A 27,991-nucleotide genomic window follows, 5' to 3' on the forward strand; every position below is an offset into this window, starting at 1 on the left:
TCAGTGCAAAGAAAACAGAAGCGTCAAGAAGTAAACATCACGATTCCAAGTCGCCATGCTGTGGTGCAGCGCAGCTTCTTCGTTACCTTTTACGCATGCTGAGCACAATTTTCACCCATGCCTAAGCACAATGGATTCGTTAATTCGAACTGGCGCTTCGGTACCGTAAATTTCATGCGTATCAGAAACTCCCCTTAATTCCAACTCCGCATACTCGATCAAATTTCGGGCCCGTCCAGGCTCAAATTATCGAGGTGACTATATCACATTGAACACTTGATAGTTCAATGAAAATCTCGCCAATGTACCCCGCACTGCGGCATAGGCCTCGGTGCCGAGAGATAAAATGGCCGAGTAGCCGGCGACGACAAATCGACTGCGGATCGGCACACCCATTCGCGCCGCACGGAGAGTCCGTAACCGCAAGTCGCTTCCCCGCCGCCAACATCGCGGTTGCCGGCCGCGGCGGCACTCTAGGGGGATCCCGTTGGCTGCCATCCAATCGCCCCCTCCGAGTGGGAAAGCTGCGCGCCGAGCTTTACTGCAGTTCCTCGAAGCACCAACAACCCCGAATCGAAAATAGGAGCCCGCCAGCGCGGTGGTTACCCCCTCGGACCGACGTAGGACCACCGTCACCCGGCGCCATAATCAAACCAATCTAAAAGGAAACCGATATGCTGGGCTAGTTCGCTACTGATTTTCGACGCGCCACCTAAATAAATTTCACGGAAACAGAGGAAGCACGTGTCTGATCTGTCAATTTCGCGCACAATGAAGGTTAGGCCAGTGCTTTTTAATTGTTTTGCATTTGCTTTGTACCAGCTATGCATGCATATATACACATTCTTTTCAAAGTAAAACTGAAGTTGGTAGTGTAAGTCCTGTCTGTGCTCCTTCCCATCTGTTTGGACAAATCACAGACAACCATAAAAGCCAAATAAGACCAGTCTGCCATAGGAGGATACTTGCGTGTTAGGTGACCATATTGTCTGGCATTTTTGCGTGTTAGGTGACCATATTGTCTGGCATTTTTGCGTGTTAGGTGACCATATTGTCTGGCATTTTCCAGTACCCCAACACTGTGTGCGGCCTGTCGCACTACAATTAAGCAATTTCCCCTTCTCATGTTTGTTCCCCCACAAAAACACTACCCATGAGGCCAGTGGTCATGGAGCATGAAGTGCCAACACTGGGGAAGTATTCCTAGGCATCCCATACAATTGTGACTTTTATTGCGAAAGCAACACTACGCCAGGTCTAACCGCTCGTTGCGTGGTCCGTGGACACCCCTGCTTTTAAAAACGAATTGGCCAACATGAGTGGCACATTCTTTACCGTTGGCTGTGATAGAAACAGCCATCGGCCAGTGCAGTGGTGCATCATTTAACCACTGCGCCACTGGGATGGTAGTGGTATGAGGACTCGCCACATCTATGACTGTTAAGTAGAGAATGAGCAATTCTGCATTTATGCACATTAATCCACTACAGCTATCACGTCATACCCCTAAGTGTCCTCTCCAAATGAAGAATGAACACCTGCTTTCGCTCATCTACTCAGTTTAACCACGTTAAACCCCTACCAATTTTTTTGTATGGCATGTCACATACAGCTGCAAGGACTCACTGTACAAAAAAAAAAAGCTGCCGTTATGAATTAAAAAATTCATACTAATGCAATGATATTGAAATTTAATCACCAAGAATACTTTTTATGCCAAGCTGAAAATTATTATTCTTTGCTTTAGTGTGGTATGAAATCTTGACTCTTGAGGTAGCATTTTCATCTCTCACAGGAACTGGTTCTGTAATTGCTCAAAGTTTAAAGCATGTCATGAGAGTTTCCTCGCAACATACAAAACATTAGCCTTTCTTCTGGGAACCCATGAAAGGCAACTATGAACAAGTAAAACAAAGGTGTAAATGTGGCATATAGTTATATGGTGTTTTATGGCACATAAGCAACTGTAGCTATCATGCTCCAAACAAAAGGTTAGATGATGTTATAAGTGTATAGATGTTACATTATATTAGATTTAAAACATTGGCTTCTTTAGAAACTTACAAACAAGCGAAAACTCGACGAATGTTTGCTCGCCTAAAATGTGGCATATAAGCGGCTTCCGAAAGGAAATGGCAACTAATTTCACCACCTTTCAGTTGTTCTGCCATGGTGTCAATTTTAGCCTGCAACAATATCATTTACAACTGCGCAGTTATCAAATGTGCTCAATGTTATGGAGTTAAAATCAAAGAGCAATCTTTCCACCTCTAAATTAGCCTACACTTTATGGATTAATTGCTGGCCCATTCTAGGTTTATATTTACTATTCCTCAACTCCCTAACTATGCCACAGTGCCAGCCCTATATTATCAAAGATTACAAACTTCATTTACTGTTCAACAGATTACACACAATGCTCCTTGCAACTTGCTAGCTTCAAAATGCAATTCAGCTGTGAGTATGCTTACTTGATCCTATGCGATCAAATCCAAACAAAAGTTTGTTCATTTTTCTAAAGTGCATGAACAGATTCACATACAAAGACAATAAACACACTTCCATTAGAAATATGTGAAGGCAGCATTAGTAATTTCATACAAGCTTCCCACTGCCTTCAGAAAAGCAGTAGATGATACCACACTAGACAGGTGCTCTAGCTATCTACACTATCGGTCAATGAGCCAGGGGATAAGAGTGATTGCAAAGACAAAGGCCAGCTCGCAATATGCTACGACAGCATTTCTGCAGTACTGCACACCAGCTCTCGATTTTCATCAAGCAGATGACAATAAACTAAATGAGGGATGAAGATAATCCACGCGTGTCATCAATTTTCACGTCCGTTTCTTCATACTTGATTCAGCACCAGAACGGATATAAGCCGCATCATTACCAGGAAGCCTCGCAACTGCTAATACACTTTGGATGTGCGTTTGGAGCTCCCTCATCGGCCGCTCCCATTTCGTGCGGCCGACACCGACCCACCCACTCACACGTTGCGGGCAGCCGGGCGAAACAGGCAAATGCGGAAGAGCGAAAAAAACTGCACCGGATACGCCGAAAACCGATCACATTATATAGACTAGGCTTGCGACTGGGTTACCTCACGGAAACAGGTTCCTTTTGTCTGCGAGTGTGGGACTGGAAGCGAACGACCGAGTAGCGAGCAGCAGCCGCTCGTTGCACAATGCCACAGTAGCTGTTCGTTCAGAGAGGTCATGTTCCCAGATCGCGGCGCACATGCTATCATCATTAGAGCCAACTTCAGTGCAGCAACAAACATCACACCCAACTTGACGTAGTCGTTAGTCGAAACGGGCAAAGTGCGAACACACTAGCGGCGAAAATTCAATCAGCTTTCTCTTGGCGCTCGCAAGGAGCGCGAGAAAAGATCAAATCCTCGATAACAGTAAAGCTAACGCGGTAATTACACGGCGGATGTGCGAACATGTGCACGACTGCGCGGGGAAATGCATTACAGAATGCGAAATAGCACTTGGCAACACGTGCAAAAGCACGGAGACGTTTGAAGCAATGCAGCGAGACACGGCTGCCCAACTGCGGAATTTATCGATTTTGGTACGCCTCCTCAGCACCGACGTGAATTTCGCTTTTCCTCGGATGCGGGTTGCGCTAAATGCCGTGACAAGACGCAATTCAGTTTGGCTCACGACAATGTAATGACTCACACTGGCATGTAGCTTCACGACGAAACGAACGAAACACAACAGCTGCTAAGCTTTCTCGGCGTGTGTAATGCCAACATGCCAACTCAACCGGCGAAGCAGCTGATGCCTAAGCCTACAAGACGACGCGCTCTGAAACAAAGCAGAGAAGCTGCTCTTACCGCCGCTCGACATCGTGAAAGCCTTCCGTTCTTCCCTTGGAGTAGTGGACATAGATGCCAACAGGGCTGTCAGGCACTAAGGATGCGATTCTTCTGCGGATTTGTTTACGCCGACGCAAAGCTGCTGTCGCTTACAACACCCTCGCAAAGCGTTCTCGAACTGGCCGCCAGACCGGCTTGCCTTGGCTTTGTGGCAGCCACAAAAGAAAAAGAAACATTATTGTTTTAGAAGCAACAAAAACTAATATACAAATTATTACAACTATAAATTTTTTAAATGTATATATTTTATAAATTATTTTTATTTATTTAGAGTATTTTGAAGCTTTGTCAAACAAGCTTTATGTTTTTTTTGTTGGTCCTAAGCCAAGTCTGGCCAAGTCGAGTCGCAGCGAATCACAACAAAACGCAATCATGGCGATGCAAAGGAAGACAAGCGTAAGTTTTGTAATAATTTGTCCCCTTCGTAATTTGTGTGGCTTCTTTAGCATGCTGTGTAGAAGCCGGAACGACTAGCAAACATAGGGCTACCCCGCACGCATTACTTTGCTTCCCTTTTTTGTTCCTTGCATCCTCTACGCAGCGGCTGACTGTGCATCGGCGTCTTTGAGCTGATTCTTGCTTTCTCCTCTGTAGGTTCGGCTGCCGCCAGAAGTAAACAGGATATTGTACGTCAGAAATTTGCCGTACAAAATCTCCGGCGAGGAAATGTACGACATCTTCGGCAAGTACGGAGCCATCAGACAGATCAGAGTGTAAGTGCGATGAGTTTTCATATATTGCGGACAACGTTAGCAACGCTCTCTGGTCGTCACGACAGAAGGCTGTACGTGTTACTGGAATGCCTGATTGTGTGTTAACTGACGGCGCATGCCGTTGGGGGCGACTCCTGTACTTACCTGATTTTATTCCTTTTGATGTTACCCTGAGACGTCGTGGTGCTTCTATAAGGTCCATGTATGTTCTGGTGATGCAAGCTCTTGCTACTTGTCTTTTTATTTTTTTCGTGCAGTGGAAACACACCCGAGACTCGTGGCACAGCTTTTGTTGTCTACGAAGACATCTTTGATGCCAAAAATGCCTGCGATCACCTTTCCGGCTTCAACGTTTGCAATCGGTACCTTGTTGTACTGTACTACCAGCCTACTAAGGTATGTATGGGCCCTGTGCATCGCTTCACAGTATCACAGTGTATTCGTTCAGCAGTCTTGTATGCCCACAACTTAATTAATATACAGCATCTTCGACAGGTCATCTTTGATCCTGTAATTCGGAGAGAGTGGATCTGATGTCGGTTTTTAACTAATTCAAAGGAGGCACTGGCAATCTGAATATGCGAACTATTATGGGAACACTTATGCAACAGAAACAGAACAGCGTGAAAGCCCTTTGGTTAGCACCAATTGGTCACAACATTTGGTGGATTTCATTTATTCCACTCCGCACTTGATTGCCAAAGCACATCTGTTTTCCATCCTCAGAGCTGTCAGTGGTGAAGAGTTTTACTTGCAGAAATGTTCATCGTAGTCTGTTCCGGGAAACTGTACATACTTATGCTGTCATTACGTGACACAAAAGCACTGCACTGTGCAGGGATTTTTCTCGTATTGTTTGCACTGAAAAGCACATGTATTGTAAATTCATGAAAGAAGAGAGCAATTACAGAGTTACAGCTGAAATATTCTCACACAAAGCCTTTGTGTACTTGCAAATACTGCTGGTGCAGTCATCACCATTAGCACTGCTGTTGCTGCTGCAGACGACAAAGAAACACTTGCGTGTATTTACAGTGATGCTGGTGAACTACAGCAGCTTTAAACTTCTACAAAAATAACTTCAAAGCATTGTCACGCAGCCTCTTGCCACTGTGAGCTTGTGTCCTTATGCATCACTGGCATGCTGTCTCAGCGCCAGGATTAATAGAAAGTATGCAAGTGACTCGCACCACCTGGCTACTCTAGCATCCAGACTGAGAGTGCCCTGGTACACCTTGAGCCAGAAACAAGCACTCATAATGAACCAGTCAGATTCATCAGGGGCTCTCTATTTAGACCAGGCAATGGTGCTGCTTGTCAAAGTGCTCTGGAAATTACCAGTCAAAAGTGCCATAAGGGAAGCTACTTTGTAATAGATAGATGACTGAACATGCAGAAAATGTTGCTAAATTCTAGATTGTTTACCAAGTTGCATAAGTTTCGAGACTGTGAGGCATGTCAAAGTGCCAAAAATGCTTTGAAGAACTCTGAGGACTACTGGTGGGCAGTTTATCTGTCAGAAATAATCACCAGTGGAGGTTTAGTGCCATGTGACTTTGATCTTCTCTGTAATGACATTGCATACAGGTCCGGTTGCCTGAGTTTGATGGCTTACATTTAACATATTTTTCATTCACTTCCTGTATCTCTACCTGAGAGTAGGAAATTAGAGCAGTTTGCAGTGTGATCAGGTTACGAGTGGTGATAGTGCCTTTACCCTAACATGCACAGGCAGCCAGCGGCCTATGTGACAGTGTATTCCCATGTGCTTTACATATATTACTCTGAATTCACTATTCGAAATTTGTTTAGAAAGGTCAGTATCTGTTACTTGCATACCTCAGCTAATTGGCTATTGAGTCGGAGTTCAGTCAAAGAAGAAAACTTGAGGGAACACTTAAGAGAGAGAGAGAGAGAAAAGGACGGAAAGGCAGGGAGGTTAACCAGGCGATGCCCAGTTGGCTACCCTACACTTGGGGAGGGGAACAAAGGGGAAAAAAGGAAAAAGAGCAGCAAGGAAATGAGTTTTCTAAGTGTCCAGTGACCACTATGTCACAGGGATAGAGGGCGCGCACTGAAAACTTAAAGATTATAGGCTGGAATGCAACCCCGAGTCCCTTAAGAAATTCAGGAGCGCTTTCACCGCTTTCCGTTGTGTGGAAGGTTGTGTCCAAGGCCCCAGAACGTTGGTCTCTGTTAAAGGACGCGAGTCCAAGCGGAGCAGAGAAGCAATTAAGAAACCGCGCTCTCGCTCAAAACGAGGGCAGTCACAGAGGAGGTGGCTGATCGTTTCGTCACAACCGCACTGGTCACACGCTGGAGAGTCAGCCATTGCGATGAGATGGGAATAAGCGTTTGTGAACGCCACTCCCAGCCACAGGCGGCACAACAGCCTAGTATCACCGCGGGGGAGGCCGAATGGTATAGATGTTGGAGCAAGAGGTTGAAGTGATGCGAGCGGGGTGTCCAACCTCCAGGGGCAGACCACGACGTTACAGTCAGGTTTCGGGCGAGCAGTTGAAGGTGCCTTGCTGCGTCAGCTCTTGTCAGTGGTATGCGGACAGTGTTGGTTGTATCGTGAGCCGATCGAGCAGCATCGTCAGCTAAGACGTTACCAACAATGCCGGTTAAGCTCTGTCTTAAGGGTATGATGCAATAGCATTAATGGGTCCCTTTAGTGACCTGGGGTCCTCTTTATGTATCGCTTTACAGACATGGATGCTGTTCTTTCACCATCACACAATGCTTGGCCTACCCGTAAGAGTACATTGCGATAGCTTTAGAGAGCCCTCCTCACAAGTACTACACCTTCTCCATCCCCTATGTTTTGCCTACATGCCCATATATGTGGAGTTGGTCATTGTCTACTTTACGTTCATCAGGGAGTCTTCATACCACTTCTGCCACAGTGGTGCAGCGGTTAAGCGATGTGCTACTGCCCCGGCAGGTGGCCGTTTCAAACACAGTCACCAGAGGGGCTTATGAGACCCAGATTGCTCTTCCCGAACATCCTCTCACAACCAATCGTTAATCTAAGTTGCTACAGTGGGCAGTTTGTTCACTATCCGGGTGGCAATTTGCCACCTTTCACGGTGAGCAGAAAGTACGTAAGCGAGGGGTGTGGTAGGACATTGGTAGGGCTTGGTTATTGCAGTTGTGTGTTTTGAGGCATTGTTCCACTACCTTACGTGCCACTGCAGACCTAGGCTTCACCTCCTCACCATCTCTAGCGAAGCACTGTTTGTTCGCTGTCATCACCCAGTTAGGGCAGTAACTTGGTTAAGTAGGTTTTTCCACTGCATGTAAGGGCACTGACCCAAAACCACTTAATAAAAAAGTGTCATGTTTTGGTAATTGCACCAGTTTAGCAGGAGTTTCATCCTGGCTGTAACACGCAATTCGCAGGATATGTTGCTCTCTCACTCAATGCAGCGTAACAGCCCAAAGATAACACGACCGCTCAGTTTTGAGAGTAAACCTCGTCTTGCGTTTTTGTCTTACAGCTGCATCATTTAACTTCCGTTACTTTCCTTTATTATTAATGGCAAAAAAAAAACAGCTCTTAGTGAGACTATTTTTGTTATAATTACTAAGTAAATCGTCTGCTATTTCTGAGAAAAAGGCCAGGAACAGGCCAAGATAAACTCCTGACTGAAGTGTCTCCTGACTGCGCAGGAATGCCACATTGTCATCGAAAAAAAGTCAGTAACTCCGCTGTAGAAAATGATATTCGCTGAATAAAAACACACCGAGAAAAGTTCGCCAAATTAAAAAAAAATAAAAATTGAAAACTCCAGCCCCCACTTATCAGCACTCATACCAATTCGGAAACTCCACTTCAAGAATTGACTGGTCCCATGGGCGACTTTATGGGGGCTTATGGAGTCACTGGCTAAGTTTTTCAGAGCACCTTGTTCCTTTTCCTCGCGCCACCGTGCTTGGAAGAAATATGGCTGCCACAGACAAATGTGCCAAATTAGCTAAGGCCATCATTTGTAGGAACCTTCTATACAGCGACAGGGTTCCATAGCCTAAGAGCTTTCCTCTAGGACCCGCATACATGCGCGAGACAGAGTCCGTTCACATTATCTCCCAAGTTAGTTGTGCCTTATGCACATAAGTTTAAATTGTCACTTATAACAACCACATTGCATAAGCAGATACATGGAGAACCACATATGCAACTGCAGTGCTGAGACGGTCAGTCAGCGCTAGCCATGAAGCTTCCAAATCCAGTGGCAAATATATGACGATCACAGTACTTTGATAACTTCTGCAGTGACTCTAGGGGCTTATGCATGGCGGTGCCATCTGGAACCAAACCAATAAAAGCTGTCGCAATTATCTTCTGAAGGCAGTCTCTTTTTTTTGCTTGTTTTATTAATTTATACCTCCGACTGCTATATCTGTGGATTTTCATTCCTCCATCTGTTCCACTGATTTCTTTGCCAGGTGGTTCTGATTTCATCAACAATCTCGGATAATGTCTTAGCTTGTAACCTTAACACAGTTTACGTTATTGACCCTTGGGTGTTGACACATTCAGTAAGCCCCCTAGTTTTGGCCTTATCAGAGCTCCGTTTTTTTTAGTACATAAAGCCTATGGGAAGTTTCACAACTGGTAAGATCGAAGAGCTGTGCTACTTATAGCCCGTAGTGGTGCTTTGCCGCACAGAAGTAAACGAGCTGCAGAAAACTTGTTTACTTTTTGTAGTTTGTAAATAATGTACATAGCTCTTCCCAGTCCCTTCTTGTTACTCTCCCTGTCCCGTTTATTTCCACCTGCTGCTGCTCTGGATTACAACATTAGATAGCAATTGCCATGGCCAGCAACAAAAACGACTACTACCACACAAAGAAGCCCATTAGCCCCCCAAAATTTTGAGTTATTGTTTTAGTCTATTGATAAGACGAAATGAAACAAATTCAAAACGGCCTAATGTGTCATTTATTCATTGTGGAGGTGGTGAACACTGTGTAGTGGGCACTTCTGACTCTGCAGTGCACCACTATGATTTCGACATACAGCTTTATTAAGGCGGAAGCCTTTAATGCCTCATCGTTGTAAGCAGGAGCTGTCGACAGAAATGTCACGCTTTTCAATTGGTCGAAACGGTCGTGACGTCACAATGTGCGAATTTCAAACGGGCCCAATTGTACTTTGGCTACTAACCATGCAACCAATTAAAGGGATCGTATAGTGATGCTCAAAGTATGTTTAACTGAGTTTAGTTTGTAGTCTAATTATAACCTTTCTAGTCAGACCAGATAAATAAATAAAACCGAGTAAGAAATTTGCCGAGCTTGGGAATCGAACCCCGGTCTCCGGAGTGCGAGTCGAGCACGCTACCACTCCGCCATGCCAGCTCGATGGTTTGGAATGAACAAAGGTGCGTCTAGTGAGTAGAGTGTCTTGGTTCACTCCCATCTTCCTCCCTTCTGGTTATGGGGAGGTTTAGGTGTCTGCTGAGATATGAGAGACAGGTACATTTCCTTTCCTCAAAAACCAATTTACTGAGGAGCAAGGCATATTTGGTCCAAATTGGTCCATTGCGTGACGGGTGTCCACCGAAATATGTGAGGCAGTTACTGGGCAACTTCCTTTCCTCAAATACAATTTTTGACTAGTGTCTACTGAGATATGTGAGACAGTTAATGCGTAATTTCCTTTCCTCAGATACAATTTTCATTTTCTTCATTAAGGCCCCTCTTTCTTCTTTCACTCACACTTCCTCCCTTCCTGTATGGTGCGGCTCAGGTGTCCACCGAGATGACAGTGAATTACTGCGTAATTTCCTTTCCTCAGTAATTTCCTTTCCTCAAGAAGCGTTGCGTTCAATGGGCTATGCATCCCTCCGAACGGGTGGTGGCGTTATGGCAGCGCTACAACAGGTGCTACAACAGGCTGTCGCGTTCCTCTCCTAAACGCGAAGCTAAAGCGTCATTAATTGGCAGTTAATTAATGCACCAACAAAATTGGCAGTGAACAATCGCGCAGCAGAATGCAGCACTCAGGCTTTCGCCTTTCACCACTTTAGCCGCTTAAGTTCCTCGTAATTTTTTTGCATGTATCTATGTCACCTGCTGCAGTTGAAAACATGTGCAAGAGGTCCAGCATAGCTTGGTGTGAAACACACTATGTAGAACGCTCGTTGGTAAAACTTTGTGCCTGTTTCTTCCATTGTATCATTCGTCTACCGTGATACTGATTTTCCCTTTTTGCTTTCATTACAGGCCTTCAAGCGAGTCGACCAAGAAAAGAAGAAGGAAGAAATTGAGAGAGTCAAGAAAAAGTATGGTGTTTCGTCTGATGACTGAAGTTTGCAGGTTACTACAGTCGTACCAAGTGTCATTATTGTTCATTTCAATAAATGAGCCCCCCATTTCATGCCCTCAGCTGGTTGCTGTTCTATTTCCCTCTTCCAGAAATATGGTGCACAGAGAGCCTGTAATATTGAAACATCAGTTGGATGAGGCAGCTTAAGGTAAGAGGGTAACTGGAAAATTTCTGTATAAGTTTCAAATTTCTGGAGGATGCTGTACACTAGAAGTCCATTAGTGTCACAGTGAAATGCAACCTATTTATTTATTTACTTATTTTTCCTTCAACAGAAAGGTTGATAAAACTAATAAACAAGGTAAACTTTAAGCATTCAGATTATGCAGTTTTAGCTGAAGAAAAACAAAAGCCTTGGATGTTTGACAGTAGTAGTAGTCAGTCCAGTAAGATAGTTCTGCTCTTGAGAAATACAAGATGTGAGTGGCTTATATGTTTCAAATTTATGTGGATAATCAGTTCTGGATGAACATGATAATTGGACTACTGCAGTATGCAAATGGGGCTTGTGATGAATAGTTTTGTGAAGTAAGAGAGACGAAAACGTTCTGAAGTACAAGAGAAGATAGATGCAATGTATTTTCTGCTGCAGCTGTGCTTGCAGTATGACTGCTTGTGTGGAAAATAAGTGGTGTCATTCTGTAAAAAGGTAATCACTGAATTACAGCAATCTTGGGCTCCATTCAACCAAAGAAACAGCTGGTTTTAGTGTGATGGCATTAGAGTTGTCACACCAAAAGCCCTTGTCTGAGATGAAAGTCACTGATTGGTCGAGAGAGGTCATGTGGCCTTGTGATGACATCACAGCATGCCCTGACGGGCCAACCCTGACTGGCTATGGCCTCAGGTGAGGTCTTGTTAGGCTTTTCTCAATCGAATCAAGCCATACAAGTGAAAGTCGAAAAGGCAGTAAACTTAGAAATGGAATCCTACCAAACCTCTACTTTTTGGCAGTTGCATGTGGTGCCACGCAGCTCGGATGTTAAATGGTAGGCAGAACCTCTCAGTGCTGTGGCATACAGCATAAATAAAAAATTATGTTCAATTTGCGTAGTTAGGTCAAATGCAAATTAGGTGCACTAGCAGCTTCATTTCGGTTCCAGTGTTCATGGATGGCAGTTGCTCGGATAGCGGTAATGGGTTAGCGTCCATATATGCAGAATCGGTCATTCTCTACATTCATAGATTCCTGGAAGTCTTCCTGGTGCTGTGGTGTAGTGGTCAAGCAGTGCCCCACTGCTCTTCTCTGACAGGTGCTGCCATCGGTGGGACCTGGGTTGCTTGGGCTGGGTTGCAACCCAGGTTGCTCTTCCCGAGCAGCCTTTCACAGTTAACTGAGCTGCCACTTGACACTGTGGGCAGGCTGCTCACCTGCGCACAGAGTGGTGACAACCTGCCAGAAAACTGGCTTCAAACACACTAAATGCGGGGAATGACCACTATAAGTGCTAGCGCGCTAAAATAGTTATGGGTGTCAATGTTGATGTCACCCATGCTTTCATGTTTGAATATCATACATTTCAGCTACAAGAATTAAGGTTTGCTTTGCATGAGACATAGGGATGATTCAGCAGTGATTACAAACATCTTTATTTCTTCAATATTCTCAGAACATGTAGGTGGGCCGCCTAGTCCGGTAGTCCATTGGCTGCTGCTGCTGCACTGGCCCTCCCCACCAGCCAGTGCTGATGGTCAGGATCACCGCTGAGCTGAATAGCCTCCCACTGCTCCTCCGAGGGGTTGGGAATGGGGTCAACTAAGGGATTATATTGTCATGCCCACACCATATGGTAGAGGTTAGCTACCTCTCCACAGTGTGGGCACCGCGGAGAGTATAGTGTAGGGTACCACAGGTGTAATTTAGCTGGCGTTGGGTATGTGTTGGTTTTGTATTCTCCTAAGGGTGTTCTCTTCTAACTTATTGAGGGATTTGTGTGGTGTTGGGTACTCCTTTCTAGCTGTTCTGTATGGCGCGAGATTGTCAGCATACACTGCTAAACCTATTACCCTTCATGGTCATCAGGGGGCGACGCCCGGTATAAAAGAGCTCGGGCATGCCTGTGGGCGGCTTCGTTTCCTCCTGGTAGTTCCAGGTGACCGGGGAACCAGATGACCGAGACTTGGTTGGGTGCATGCTTAGTCAGCAATGACAACCCTGACTTGTGAATTAATCCGTTATTGAAGTTGCGACAGGCGTTCTGGGAATCAGTGAGCACAACGGCGTTGGGGTTAGATGCTACAGCTAATGCAATAGCTGCCTCCTCTGCATGAGTGGGGTTAGATGTTTTCACCGAGGCGCAGTTCACCATCGACCCTGAATGCGTTGAGACCACAATAGTCATGACTCCATTCTTAGAATTTGGTTTCTATGCCAGCATTGTTAGCAACATGAAAAACCTTGAAATGTGTGGCTTTGTTGCTGTGAACATTTTTATTCACACAAGAGAAAAAAAAGTGGATGTTGCTTGCTACATCAGCTGGGTGTTACATGGATGAAGGAAAGGTGGCGTCTACTACGAGACAGTGAACAAGAGTAGAACAGAAGCATTACGTACATGCATATTATTCCTCACGAGCCCACCTCTACCTTCACCTCTAAGTGCAGGCTTATTACCATGCTTCTGTCACCATTCGAGGGCTGACACATGGTGCGGTGGCCATCCTGCAGCAACCGCAAACAAATGCTGCCGTCACACGAGACCTACTCACCGAATGGAAATGCCATGAACTCCCAGACTTGGACAACTCTTTCACAGCACCACAATTAAAAATGGGAACAGTCAGTACAGCTCATATACATCAGGTACAAATGGCATCTAGCGCCTCAATACATGACCAACACTGCACTCCAATTTGTATTCCAGTGGCCATGGCCACTAGCATCAACCTGGCCTCGTTGTAGGCTTCTCAACTACATTCATGACGTAGTTATTTTCTACTTGAGCCCACTGGCTGTTCTCTGCATCTATCTTTTTAAAACAAAAGTGTGGTCACTGCCACCTCTGACGAATATGAGTGGTTACAGAGAGCAAATGAGCCGTGAAGACTATGTATTCTCCTCGTTTTTACTGTATGTCAACCCCTTATGTTACCGTAAGCACAATGAACAGCCGAGCATTCCAACATTTCATCATTATTTTATTAATCTGTCTAAGCAAAAAAGAAAAGGCGGATTGGAGAACAGGCGCTCCTACTTATTTTCCTTCTGGACGTCTCCGCTCTCCTCTGTGGTTTTGCCACTCGCATCAGTAGCCTTGCCCTCATCAGTGCCTGCAGCCCCGACGGCCATGAGCTTGGCGAGCATCTTTTCTTGTTTCGCTTTCTTCTTGGCCTCTTTCTGGGCTTTCTTCCTCTCTTCCTCCTTCATCTCCATCACCTCCTTGAACTTGGGATCGGAAGGCTCAACATTGTAGCCAATGTACTCACGGACCTCCAGTATCATCTGTTCGCGCTGCAGCCGCTCTTCGTCGGCCTTGGCCTTCCTTGCGGCCTCCCGTTCTAGCATTGCTATCCTCGCGCTCGCCAACTTTGCCATGTTTCGCTCGATTTCCTCTTCCCGAAGTCTCCGCGCTTCCACCTCTGCCTGTTGCTTGGCTCGGTCTTCGTCGAAAAGCTGCTGAAGCGTCGGGTAGAACTTCTTCTCGATGTATACTAGGTCTTGAAGCTCCTCTTTGGAGGGCCACATAATGCCCGGGTTGATGCCCGTCGCGCTACCGAACTTGGCGTAGTCCTTGCGCATGTTAGGGATATTATATTCGAATTCCATCATGGGAGAAGTGTACTCCAGCTTGACGCCTCTGGCGTATACGCGCCGCGAAAGGCGGGACACATCACGCTTTCTGTCGATCTCTTCCTTGGATAGCGTTCTCACCGCGGTACTCGTGGACGCGATCGCCGATGTTTCGGATGTGGAGCCAGTGCAACGACGAAGCGAGTTCGGCACGAGCTTCAGCGAGGACAAAACTGCGCTTCTCAAGGCAACCAGCATGGTCGTCGATACTTAAACAGTAAGAAGACAAACCAAGTAATATCCCAATTTGCAACAGTACGTCAATTTACGGGCGCAAAAACTGCATATTCAAGCCACACGTCCCGCACAGAGAACAGCGATCATGCACGCCGCCATTTTAATTAGCAATAGGAGCAGTAGAGAAATGTTGAGACATTCGAATACTGTAGATAGATTGTATGGTCGTGACCCCATTGCGTTGGGGTAGTGACAATGGTCTTCGGCAATTTCTCACTTAGCTAATAAGTACAACTACCAGTGTGTCTTTACTAAATTTATTGTGACTTTTTTATATTTGTTGTACTGCACTTATTTGTTAGCGGCACCAGAGCCGCTGACGAAAACGAAACCGAAACCCCGCGCGGAAAGCTCGGCCGCCAATGTACAGTGCGTCACATAACGATCGTAAATAATACGGTAACAAAGTAGTAATGGCTTGTTCACTAAAGCACAAGACAGAGGTAACTAAATACAGCAGCATAAATATTTTAGCGGAGCTTAGTTAACACAGAGACGAGAAGGCGTGGTTGTGCGGGCTATATTTAGGTGCGCTGACCCTGAGGCCCCAAAACCGTTTTCGATGCTCTCGCAATTCTAGGTGAAGGGGTGCACATCCTCGAAGGTATTTCGCGACCCTTGTGCGGGCCATTGGTGCGGGCTACCGGCGAACAGCGTACAATGGATTTGCACGGCAGGATAAAGAGGCCACGCCATGTCAGAATCATTACAGTCGGAAACATAGAAGCCGGAAAGGTACTATTGCATGGAGGACGCGTGCATTTTGAACTGTACACGTTTCATGTAGCTTATCACGCTAAGAATATTGGCGAAATTATATGACAGTATGTACAGACTATTTGATGCAAATGCTACCGTATACCTGCGGGTTGAGCTTAACTAATATTTCACGATGTTAGCAAGAATGAAACCCTGTACATGCAGATTAATGGCAGCAGCTAGCTGTACTTTTTCATGCGAAAGAAGAAGAGTTGTCATAATTTTTCATATAAGCAGCAGTGTTAAGAGAATTCAGTGACTAATAAATAAATAATGCGCAGTAATTCTCAAAACGGAGGTAAATCGCGCATACTGACGATGATTCAACAAACTATTTGCAGACCAGCATAATCAAGAGGTACTGCGATGGAAGATTTTCTTCGAAGTATCAAGCAACAGTAGGCGTTGACTTTGGAGCAACTAGGTGCGCTGCAAACAATACTCAACTGTTTCTAAGCTTTAATAGCCCTTGCTGCACTTTTACACTCTTCTTTTGTGCTTTGTTACCATCACAGGGTTTCTGTTGACAGCACTGATGTTCTGGCCAACATATTTGACCTTTCTGGACATCCTATATTCAAAATAGTGAGTCCCATATTAAACCAAAGAAATAAAGAGAGATATCCCACCAAACTGTATCACTTCAATCTTTCTTAGGTACGTATGGAATTCTACTCAAACATTGATGCTGTTCTCCTTGTGTATGACATCAGCAACAGTTCAAGCTCTGAAACACTTGAGCGATGGCTCAACGAGATGGCACAGGGCATGGACAATACGTCAGTGGTTTGTGTTGTGTGCGGAAACAAGGTAATAACCAAGCATCCTGCTGTATATTGACCGGTTCATGTCAAAAGTGAATGAACCATTCCCTCTGCTCCACACATTCAGAGTGACAAAGCACATGCACCAAACAAAGAAGTGGAGAAATGGGTGGACCTCCACAAATTTTCGCACTTTGTTGTGTCAGCATACACTGGTGTTGGCATCCACGAAATGTTCCAGGTATGTCCGCCTATTCTCCCGGAAAAATTCTTTAATAATTTCATGCATTTTTTGCACCTACGGTTTCTATGAATAAAATATGCTGAGCCACAAAAATATCCAAACTCTCCAAGTTAGTTTTAGGGAATAATTTACCGGTCAAGGTACTTGTGTGGCCTAGCAAGCAGTGGTGTTTTGAACAAATTCTCTTTCGGAGTAGCACAACGCCTCTCCCAAAAAGACCGGGAAAAAGAAGTCAGTTTTTATGTAGCCAAAAGATTGAAATGTGAAAAAATGTAGCATGAAGAAGATGCGAACGTGAAGTGTACACTCAAGCTAGAAAGTGACAATGTACAAGTAATGAAGGATGAAAGGAGGAATGAATGAACACACGTGTTGAAAGGAATAGATGAACATCACTTCAATTTTTCTATTGCGCTCAGTGTTCTTTATAAATTTTTGCACTTTAGAAATCAATCATGTGGATGTGAAGTTACTTAGGCAAGGTTTTATCAGGGTACTTGGGCCAAACCATTACAAAGTGCAGAGCCAAGCTGCTGGACTGCAGTAACTGCATCTAATTCTTTTATTCCTCCACTATTCTCATAGAGCCTTCTGATGCAAGTCCTCGAAGTGCATGACATGGGAAGGGACCCAGTAGCACTGTGGTCTTCATGCAATTACAGCAAAGAGGAGCTCCAGGCAGTCCACCAAGTACGTTGGTCCCGATCAGAGTACGAGAAGCTGGGTGTCGACACAAGGGCATCTAGGTAAGTGACGAAAGTAGCACGTTCACATCACATAGAGCATAACACAGAATTAGTAAAAAGTAGGCAAGTGATCATTAGTTGAAGGGAAATATTAAACCAGCACATTCACGTCACATAGTCAGTGAAAGTTTTCTATCAGCAGTACTCAGTGTGTTCAATGTGCACTGACTAAAGTTGAAGCAGCTGCAAGAAACTTGAGACTCAAATTTTTTACTGCTGTGTTGCATCATTAAAGTGAACAATAAATGGCACACAAAACACTTAGTATGGTATGCAGGTCTTTGGCCCTCCATGCTTCTAAGTGCACCATTTTAATTAAATAATCATGATATCAGGATTACTGTTGTCAGGAGCCACAAAAGTAATGACAGAAGCATTTAATATCATGTCTGCAGTTGTGAAAAACATTTTCGTTCAGCTGTCCCAGCAGCTGCACAGTACTACAGGCACAATGAAATGCAGATATTTCGCATGAACCAGAACACACAAACTTCTGCATTTCACACAAACAAATGACATTATACCTTTGACATGAAGGGTCATGCATGATGTATGTTAGCAGCTCGATATTGATTAACTTGAAGAGTAGAGTTGATTTCAGTACGTACTGCCTGGCAAAAACAAAACTTGCATGGAGAAAATTAATGGGAGAGCTCATTATGTGATCAGTGGGGGTGTATGAATACCTAAATGCCATGACCAGACTGAAAATAAATATTCGGAGAAAATATCAAATCAAACACCAAAGAATTTTTCTTAAATTCTGTAACATTAAAGAGACGGCAAGGATATAAACAATTTACTTCATATTGTTCAAAATATGATGTCACCATAAATCACATGGATAATATTCCTGATTTGACTAGTTTTCACTTTTCACGGGAATTTTCACTTGTGATGCTACAATGCCAATGCCCCATTCACTGCAGAGAATATCCTCTACATAAGTGCTGGTTTAAAAATGCCACTGACATGACGGAAGAGAAAATGGTTCATGCAGGTTTAACGCCCCAAAGCGACTCAGGCTATGAGGAACACCGTAGTGAACGGCTCCGGAAATTTCGACCACGTGGGGTTTTTTAATGTGCACTGACATTGCACAGTGCACGGGCCTCTAGAATTTTGCCTCCATTAAAATTCGATCTCCGCAGCGGAATTGAGCCCGTGTCTTTCGGGCCAGCAGCCGAGTGCCATAACCACCGAGCCACTGTGGCTGCTAGGAGAGAAAATGACTTAGCAGCCTTTGAAAAAGGAAACTGGGGATCATTTTTAAAACGCCGTGCATCACATTGGTTTGGTTCTGCAAACTGTCTCTAAGTTTTAGATGTACGGGAACATGTTACAACCAAAATATTAGCTGTAAACAAATATTGAAAGATATTCAGTATCAAAATCCTGAATCTCATAAGCATCAATATACTATTCCGACCGTATTTGAATCCTGACACTCATTCAGCGACTGAAACATCATTTGGGTAAAACATGTTCATTCTGCCGCTTCATGATTTATTCTGGCCCATGGTATTTTCTTCAATTATAATCATAAATGCATTTTTATATGCCAAAACAACACTGTGGGCTATGAGGCATGCTATAGTGGTAGGGCCATGTAATAATTTCAGCCTCTTAATGTCCTTGAGCATGTACTAAAATCTCAGCACTCAAGTCGTTTTGTGTTTTGCCTTCATCGAAATGCGAGTGCCGAAACTGGGATTAAAACCCTTACCTCATGCTCTACAGCCAAATGCCCTAGGCACTGAGCCATCACAGTGGGTACAGTCTTTGTTAGAAGTATACAGCCCAAGAGGTTTACTTCTAGGCTATGTACTGGGGCTGTTAGCATCGCCTTGAAGACCCAAGCTTCATAGAGGCAAAGACAAGAATTCCTCCCACCTTCAAGAAATTTACATATCGACGATGCGAAACCAGCTACACAGCAAGGCCCAGAAAGAAACCTTCTGCTGGGCTGGATACTCCATCTTTACCACATTTCTGTACAACAGCCAAGCTAATGTATGACACTAACACAATGGTTGGTTGTTTTTGCCGGTTGCAGAGATGACATCAACAGGTCTTACCGCCGCCTAGCAGTCCTACTTCACCCAGACAAAAGCACAGCACCGGGCTGCGAGGAGGCCTTCAAGATGCTTGCAGCGGCAAGAACTGCACTGCTCAAACGTGTACTGCACTGACAGGAACTGCCACTTAGTCATTCATTCACTTTAAATCTTACCTCACTTAAAGCGTTGCTCCACACCCATCATCCTTTTGTGAGTGTTGGCTCTATTCTTACCACCAGATGATCAGGATCATTTTATCAAAAGCCTTGCCTTGTTTTGGCACATCTGTGCCTGTCATAACACCTGGAAATCTACGGAAAAGCGCCACTGGTTGTGTGCCACATCAATGACAGTATAACACGACAGAGGTTTGACGAGAACTGGTGCCAGGTGATGTGGGCCCCATATTTTACATTAACCATGCTAGGAGAAGGTAAGTGACGCCAACCAAGTAAAATACAGGAAAAACACGACGTTTCGGGACCGGCTCGGCCCCTTCTTCACGGTGTGACTACGGGCGAGCGCAGCTTGGCTTTTTAAGCCCCTGTGTGGAGGACCTGCGGGTCAATGGCCGCAGCCCATGGACGTAGGATGAGGGGAGAGTCCCCAGGGAACGATTAACATTCTCTCGTGTTTGCTGTATGTGCCACGACTCGAGTAGAAGCCTCCTGCGTGGGTTAGCTTCCGTTTCCAATACAATGGTGCTGTCGAAGTCAATTGGGTGGTCACACCCTTCACAGTGTTCGGCCACGGCGCTGCGTTGACGATTCATGTGACGGACGTCCGCTTTGTGTTGGTTCATCCTTTCCGCGAAGTTCTTCGTTTCCCCTATGTACGACGCCGGGCAGACGGAACACGGAATTTTGTACACGACGCCCTGGGCCTTTTCTCTGGGCTGCCGGTTTTTTGGGCGGGGGAGAAGGCGACCGATAGTGCTGGTCGGTTTGTGCGTTGTCAGCACCCCTTCTTTTCCGAGAATGCGACCGAGCGTCTCGCTCACGCCTCTCACGTAGGGGATGCAAACACGTTTCCGCTTCTGGCATGCGTCTGAGGAAATAATAGACCGGATTTTGTTTTGCCTTTCTTGCTTCCTGATAATGCGCCGGATGAATGAGCTTGGGTAGCCGTTCTTTTGGAGGTCAGAAATGACTCGGTTCTTCTCCTTCCTTTTATCTTCACTTGAGGAACATATGGAGTCGGCTCTCTTCAGTAATGACGTCACGACAGATGCTTTGTGCGGGATAGGATGGTTCGAATCGAAATGTAGGTACCGTCCTGTGTGGGTTGGCTTCCTGTGCACCGAGGACTGCAGGCCTTTGTCGTGCCTTGTAAGTAGGACATCCAGAAAAGGCAGGCTGCCGTGCTGTTCATGTTCAACAGTAAATTGTATGGCCGGTTCAACTGAATTTAGATGACTCTGGAGGTTTTCTATCTCTGAGGTTTTCACCACACAAAAGCAGTCGTCTACATAACGGAGGAATAACTTTGGCTTGGGATTAAAGGAGGAGAGGGCCCGGCTTTCGACGTCTTCCATGGTTAGGTTAGCCACTGTGACTGAAATTGATGCCCCCATAGCAGTTCCGGTTGTTTGCTTGAAAAATTCTCCGTTGTAGGTGAAAAAGGTACTGCGCAGACAGAGGTCGAGAAGGCGACATACCTCATCGACGTTGAGTGGAGTTCTCTCGTGCAGCGTTTGGTCGTTTTCGAGTGCGCCATGCTGCTGGCAAAGTTTTTATGTACAAAGAAGGCATTACTGCACAAGCAGCAGAAAAAAAAAAAGAGTACAGTAGCTGCAGTGCTGAAATATAACCTGTTAAGTGGTAGGCTGCAACTAATACCACTAATTGTTGCAAAAGTAATGGCAAAATTTGTCATGCACTGTCTTGAGACAGGGATCATCACGCGTGTGGCACTTGGTCTCCTCGTTGAGGATAGTGATGACCCGTCTTTACTATCCTCAACGCGGAGACCAGGCTCCATATGTGTTCCGAGGCCAAAAAGTGACAACATTTGGGATAAACTGACAGGCACTGAACTGCACAAAGGGCGCTATGACCAGGGCACAGCTCCTTTCTTGAACAAGCACAGTAATTTAAGCTCAGGTCTAATGAAGATATACTCGCACCAAATTAAGCTGTACACATAAAGTCAACGGATCTTCTTCAAGGTACGCATACCAAGACAAGAGATTTGGCCATATTTCAGCACTTGGGTATGCTAAATTATCAAAAATCTTGGAGGGCACTATAAATGTGAAATAAATTTTTTCTGTGAGCCTCTAGTAAAAATAACGCAAAATGCGGGCATTATGGAAGTTGTGGGTAACCTTAGTGAAGACAGAGCACAGCCTCTTTACATGCACATACACCTGTGGTCAAAATTTTATCCGAGGCTTATCACTAGCAATTCAATGGCACTCTGTAATTTGCTTCGCCAGACCTAGAAGCGAATATCCAATTTCAGACTGCATATAAAGACGGTGGTAAGCATTTTTCACTGGTATTGTACCCCATAAACCTTTGGCTGCAGGGAAATTTCCAGCATTTTCATGACCACGTGCTGACGCTCAAAGGAAGACACACGTCTATAATTGAAAGTATAGTATTTAATAAACATCCTGCAACTAGAGTGAGACTATACATGCATATTTTCTTTGTACGACTGAAGGAGTAGCCTTCACATGAAACCAACAACTTTTCAGAATACTTGAAAAAAATAAAAGCAACAGAAAAGTATAACATTGTAACTAGTACAGTGTGACTAGAACTAGAATAAGCAGTGCATCTAATGAGAGTAAATACATTTATGCGGTGTTGTGTTAGATGCATTAATACAAACAAGCCAATGCATGGGCCATCATAAACTGCCGAACATACATGGCTTGCAATCCACTAGAGCAACAGCAGTAGCAGCATGAAGAGTGGTTATTTTGACTCAAAATATTAAAAAGCTGTTCCACACTTTCTCCGCATTATGTTTCGTGCAAATGATGTCGTAGCATATGATACACATTTGATTATAAAAATTTTCCGGACCAAAGAGTAAAACAAAATTTGAGAGTCAAGGAAAATTTCTTTAACGTCGTTCTTACTGTCCTTTGATCATGTCTTTGAGCAGATGCAGGCTAATCAACATGCACTCTCTGTGCGACGCGCCCACAAGCAATATGTGCTTGATATGCTCATAAAACCTTCTAAAAACTTGAGAGTGCAAAAATTATGACAGAAAGTACAGGAAAGACCCGCAGCCGCTGTATAAACCTTTTCACAATAGTGCAGCAGTGTAGCTTCCCAGCATTACTCATATCACTATTAAAAAGCTCTAAGATTCACTCTTTAATATTTGGCTACATATTTCTAGTTTTAGAAAGTAGACAGCATTATTGCATCCTCCCATATATTCCATACTGTATGATTTCAATCACAGAAAGATGATCCTATATTTTTTTTTTTTCTAGGTCTTAGTGTTCAGACTGTCAAAAGACTAAGTGTTTGCCACCACATGTGTCAGCTTGCTGCATACATTTTACTGAAGCAAATTTCTTACTCTGTAGTCTCGGCTTTGATTCTTTAGAGGAAGGAGCTGCATGGGATATCATTTGTAGTTATGTAGTACGATACAATTTACATGGGCAAACAAACCTGTGACAATAACCAGCTTTCCATCATCCATTTAACCCAACATGTGATAGCACAACTGCACCTCCACCATGCTACTTTGCATCTCAAAAGAATACGTCACTGATGGCAATATTGTTCGGCCTGGCAAGTTCAGTCAGCTCAGAATCACATACGCTATGTGTGAAACAAAATGCCTCTAGTTGTCGATAACACCAGTGAACAACAGGCCTTGCAAGCATCGAGATGGGAACTTCCATGTCTGCAAAACTTTTTCACCGCTTCTTCAAAACCGGTGAACAAAGATTCCAAGGAATGCAACTCTGCACATAGTAGAGTTTGAACCAAAAAAAAAGCAAGCATGTGCATAACTGGTATTTTTAAGTTCTAGTTACAGCCAATATTGCCAACTGAGACCAGGCATAAGAATAAAATTGCACGCCATGCAACCAGAAAATGATGTTCAACTTTACCAGCAGTGAGAACGCATCAGCCTAAAGACATGTACATTTTTCATGTCTCTACAACATGACTGAAGGCTACTTGATCACACTAAACACACGCACTACCTCCTTGATGAGAGACAAACACTAGAGTCTCCATTCATGCATTGTGATAGCACCGAAAGTTCCATTCTATCTACGAGCTGCAAAGTCAGTATAACTTTGATGTGTACAAAATAGAGAAAAACGAAAAGTTTGCTTTACGACAACTGCACACAAAAAACCACTACAGAGTCACGCAACCAAGGTTCTCAGGACTGCACTCGACAGGCAGTGAATGTAGTGACAGACTGTGAAAGATGAATTCAAAACAATACAGAACGGCCACATGTGAAGTGCTTTGAAAGACAATAAAAATATATGCTTTGTTACCATGGCAGCCTCATTACAAGCAATACGGACGTTGCGATTGAGATGTCAGTGTACAGAGAAGTGGCAGTGCATCAATTAAGAGAACAAGAAGCATCACTCTTCTTCTGCACACCGCAAACAAAAACGTCCATAAACGCAAAGTAAAGGTCCACAGCCAATAGGGAATAATATATATTTAAGTCTCTTAATTGCGCAAAGTAAAACATGATTAAGTAAAATATAGCACGCTAAAACACAAAACTGGTGACACGCACAAAAGCAAAAATTAAAAGCTACAACATGCTAACCACAATGCACATGGCGTATGCATTCCATTACACGAAATCCAAGACTATACGTCTGCAAAGATAGGCATCTGAATAACAATAAAAATACTTCCATGTAAATATATGCAAAAAGCACAACGCAAGTTTCGATTCTGCGTGAAACAACCAGGCTGTCGACAAACAGCAACACATATGCGTCCCTCTTCGCTAAGAGTTAATAAACAACATCAAGCTAATCTCGGTGCCACAAAATCATGAGCTATGTGCGCACGAGGCTAAATTCATAGTTGCATAAGTTGCACAGGCCCAATTTCATCTCCCACAAAGTTACCAGTGTATCACACTTTTCTTCCGCATGCTTTCATTTCAACACGCTGCCAGGCTCCTCCAGTGCTCTTCGTTCACTCTTGGCTCTGCAGATGTCTTAAGGCGCTTGCACGACGCGTCACGGTTGCCACGCTAGGACAGCTCCCCGATAGGAGCGTTCTGAAGCCACAGCTCGTGCATGAACATGTAGAGGTTGTCGGAGACGGACACCTGTTTTGAAGGGTTCCAAAAGGGAAGGAAACCCAGGTCAAGAGGGAAAGAACAGGAAAGAAAACTGCAACCTGCCATTGGAGAAAAGGCACACAAAATGGCGAGCAAAAGGCAGAGGATAAACAAAAATTTGTGCCAAGAAGATGGTGCGTAGCGTACAGATCATTCCCAGATAACATCAGACATGCATGGGCAGCCTACATGTTTAAACTTTAGCGTCAAGAGTAAAAATTTCCCCTGTAAAAAAGTTCACCGGGTTGGTTCCTACCACAGGCATGTTTCAAGAATCGAGCGAAGTTAGCAATTAGAACAATTAGAAAAAGCATAGGCAGTTCCAAGTCACCAGTTTGAAGCTTTTTATACTAAACAGACTTGCAGAACCTAACGAAAAAAATATGTTCATCCCTGTTTTCTAGCGGTGCTTCTTTCATGAAAGGACTGCGAACATTGTACACTTTGAAAAACTGGATGAATTTGATGCATACAACCTCACGTATAAAAGACATGAAAGTTGAAATTCTTTTTGGCAGACAACACATCCTTTCCCAACATTTGTGCCAATTTGCATTCCAACTACATGCTTCGTATAAAAACATTTATTAATATGCATACAGATGATATATATTGCAACATTTTTGCATTTGAAAGAAAAACACTACAGTTGCTTTCTTTTAAAATTTTTACAAACCAAGGACCACAATTAGTCTAAACATTTCCAGAATATACACAGCACTATTCTGTCTGCTAGAAGTTATGAAGTGGCGAAAATTACTCATTCTTCTTTTGTGCAATCCATTAAATCTGGCTGATGCCAGATTTAATGGATCTAATTTAATGGATCTAATTTAATCTTGCTTTGGAAGGATAACTATTATACTTTGGACATGAGAGACCTGAATATGCTTTTCCAAGCATTCAAAAGCAGCAATATGTATTTTTTTTCACCCAAACTAAAATGTCAGCCAGATTTGTCTGTTTAATCTTTTGTGAAGATAACCTATGTAACAAAACAAGTATACAGGCAAGATAGATCTGCAGGCAATCCAACTTATGGTACCATACTATAGGCACATTCCTTTCGTTACCAGAGGCCAGAAGAAAAGTCTGGAAATTATGTCACGCAGAACGGGAAGGTAAGGTTTGGCCTGCTCTACTCTTTTTTTTTTTTTTACAAGCATGCATACAGTGCACTGAGTGTAACATGGTAAAATGTTGTAAATGTAACATATGCTGAGGAGGCATCGTTCAAGCTTCTCTGTAAAGAAGTCAAGAGGTGTGTGCAGGACTCTCAGATGGTACTGAAGATGTTCAGCAATGTTTACCAGGTGAAAAAGATTCGTTAGTCATTTTTATTTGTATTTTCATAATCATGTAGATCTCCTTCATGGTGCACATCCTGTCAGTGTTCACAGAATGGAGGCGCTGAGTCCGCAGTGTTTACCATTGTTCCCAAGGATACTTGGCAGTATTCAGTGGACAGATAAAATCCCTCCATTCCTAAATTTGTGCAAGCATTGAGTACAGCAACACACATGTGCGCACATACGGGATGTAGCAGTAGCGTGGCCCATAAGCTGCCCAAGTGACAGGCAATTAGAAATTACGGAAGCCACAGCCTCCTCATCTGCACATACCTTGTATGGTGTTGGGTTCAAGGTTCGTTTGATGTCCGGACGAAGTGTCTTCAATGACTCCCCGACTCTGTTCCGTATGGCATCAAGGGGCGGAAGTTCCCTTGCAATCTGAATAAATTGTGTATTTAGGGAAGAGTTTTGCAAGCACCATGCAGAGCGAATGACACAAACAAGCAACTGAGCTGTCAGTTTGTTCTATTTAATTGTAATTATTGCAATGAAAATTCAGGATCTAATAATAAATCAAGGACTGAACATTTCAGGAGCTCGTCAAGCCATTTGAAATTCATGCCAGTTACACATGTGCTTTCAACCACATCCAACACGGCACATGAGACATTCCTTTAAATTGCACCTTCTCGTTATTATCTGCAGGACATGTGCAATATAATGTATTCTACAGAACCTGTATAAGCTGCAGATGTCACAAAGACTTAAACAAATAAAAAAAAAATAAACAGAACCAACAGCATGGCAATAACAGGGCAATAACAGGGAGATGGAAAGAAAAAATGTAATGGCGGTTACACCTGTGCTAATATGTAAGTAAGCTAATGTGGATGATCAGTGCTGGCTTGTCCACCTTATGCTTTTGCAACTGTTTCATTTCCATTCGGCGCTGCTGCCATATATGAATAGGCGATGATTGTGTTTTGGCTTTGGAAGGGTTACAACGAGTGCTTTACGGTGTGAGAGAGGTGTTGACAGGAACTTAAGCGTGCAGCGAGTTCAGGATGCAATCTTGGGTGGCATTTCATGTCTTGTTGCGACCGCATGTCCCACTTGATGACAATGAAGTTAGCACAAGACGTGCAGCATCGGCTACCTGCACGAGGTGGTTCTTGCCAGGAACCTTTGCCTTAATGGCTAGTGCTGTACAAGCCTTCTAGCCCTACATGTACCTAAAGCATTGCAGATCAAATTTAAGGAAACGTGCCATTTTCTTCTGCCTTGTGGGTGGACCAAGCAATGGAATGACGATGCTGTCAGAAGCTACAGCTGTGGCATGAGATTCAAAGCTGCCATGGCAAGGCAACCAAGGCATGTAAGTTCCTGCTGTAAGCAAGTGTGGTACCAGGTGTAGTATTGACGAGTGTGGACTGGCAGCAGCCAATCACATCAGTGGGTGATAGAAAAGTGTGGCAAGTGGGATGCAATTCTTGTCCATCTTTTCATGCTTGTATAATTCTGAATTTTATATGAGGAACAACTTTTGCACATATATATAGAGATTCCTACAATTCTTTTTTGGCAACATAGGGACCCTTTAAAATGCAATAACCGGCAGTAAAAAAGAAATGTGTCGCACAGCCCCTTTAAAAAAAACCCTGAAAATTCATAGCTCTAACTGTGACATATGTGAAATATGTGGCAAGCGAAACAGGTAACAGGATCAGCTGAAGACAGAGACAATGCATGGGCCGGCAGCACTTGCCTTGCCGTGATCCCACCACAACAGGCACAGGTCTTCGACGAGGTCAGGTATCACATATGCGCGCTTTGATTCCTGTGTTTTAGAG

The 27,991-nt window shown here is 44.1% G+C and overlaps 5 protein-coding genes across 9 annotated transcripts in view; 2 read left to right on the plus strand and 3 right to left on the minus strand.

The window, feature by feature from the left end:
* The window catches only part of LOC149372756 (tumor protein D54), a 42,074-nt gene extending 38,048 nt beyond the window's left edge, over nt 1-4,026 (minus strand). The window contains exon 1 of the mRNA XM_089567303.1: nt 3,851-4,026. Within this exon, the coding sequence (XP_089423429.1) occupies nt 3,851-3,902 (52 nt within the window). The 5' untranslated portion in view covers nt 3,903-4,026. The remainder of the gene's footprint in view (nt 1-3,850) is intronic.
* Nucleotides 4,027-4,174: 148 nt separating this feature from the next.
* Sf3b6 (splicing factor 3b subunit 6) lies at nt 4,175-11,001 on the plus strand. Its single transcript, XM_089567306.1, has 4 exons — nt 4,175-4,288; nt 4,487-4,605; nt 4,863-5,001; nt 10,840-11,001. The coding sequence occupies exons 1-4, from the start codon at nt 4,265-4,267 to the stop codon at nt 10,921-10,923; spliced, it is 366 nt and encodes a 121-aa protein (XP_089423432.1). The 5' UTR covers nt 4,175-4,264; the 3' UTR covers nt 10,924-11,001.
* A 3,058-nt stretch (nt 11,002-14,059) lies between these two features.
* Nucleotides 14,060-15,086, minus strand: CRIF (growth arrest and DNA damage-inducible proteins-interacting protein CRIF). Its single transcript, XM_089587211.1, has one exon. It carries the CDS (start codon nt 14,928-14,930, stop codon nt 14,133-14,135), a length of 798 nt encoding a protein of 265 aa, XP_089443337.1. The 5' UTR covers nt 14,931-15,086; the 3' UTR covers nt 14,060-14,132.
* A 442-nt stretch (nt 15,087-15,528) lies between these two features.
* Nucleotides 15,529-19,745, plus strand: LOC149372759 (dnaJ homolog subfamily C member 27-like). The gene is made up of 7 exons (XM_089587223.1): nt 15,529-15,704; nt 16,070-16,152; nt 16,244-16,313; nt 16,386-16,538; nt 16,620-16,733; nt 17,322-17,482; nt 19,539-19,745. Exons 1-7 carry the CDS (start codon nt 15,630-15,632, stop codon nt 19,672-19,674), a joined length of 792 nt encoding a protein of 263 aa, XP_089443349.1. The 5' UTR covers nt 15,529-15,629; the 3' UTR covers nt 19,675-19,745.
* A 2,380-nt stretch (nt 19,746-22,125) lies between these two features.
* The window catches only part of Naprt (nicotinate phosphoribosyltransferase), a 44,653-nt gene continuing 38,787 nt past the window's right edge, over nt 22,126-27,991 (minus strand). For 4 of the 5 annotated variants that reach the window (XM_089567307.1, XM_089567310.1, XM_089567308.1 and 1 more), the window contains 3 exons: nt 27,907-27,978; nt 26,472-26,579; nt 22,126-24,837 (listed from right to left, as the gene is read on the minus strand). In XM_089567307.1, the coding sequence (XP_089423433.1) occupies nt 24,760-24,837; nt 26,472-26,579; nt 27,907-27,978 (258 nt within the window). In that variant the 3' untranslated portion in view covers nt 22,126-24,759. The remainder of the gene's footprint in view (nt 24,838-26,471; nt 26,580-27,906; nt 27,979-27,991) is intronic. The other variant, XM_089567309.1, reaches the window with a different exon arrangement.

Source organism: Amblyomma mixtum, chromosome 1, assembly GCF_055824585.1.
Source record: "Amblyomma mixtum isolate Tamu chromosome 1, ASM5582458v1, whole genome shotgun sequence".
NCBI classification, from domain to species: domain Eukaryota; kingdom Metazoa; phylum Arthropoda; class Arachnida; order Ixodida; family Ixodidae; genus Amblyomma; species Amblyomma mixtum.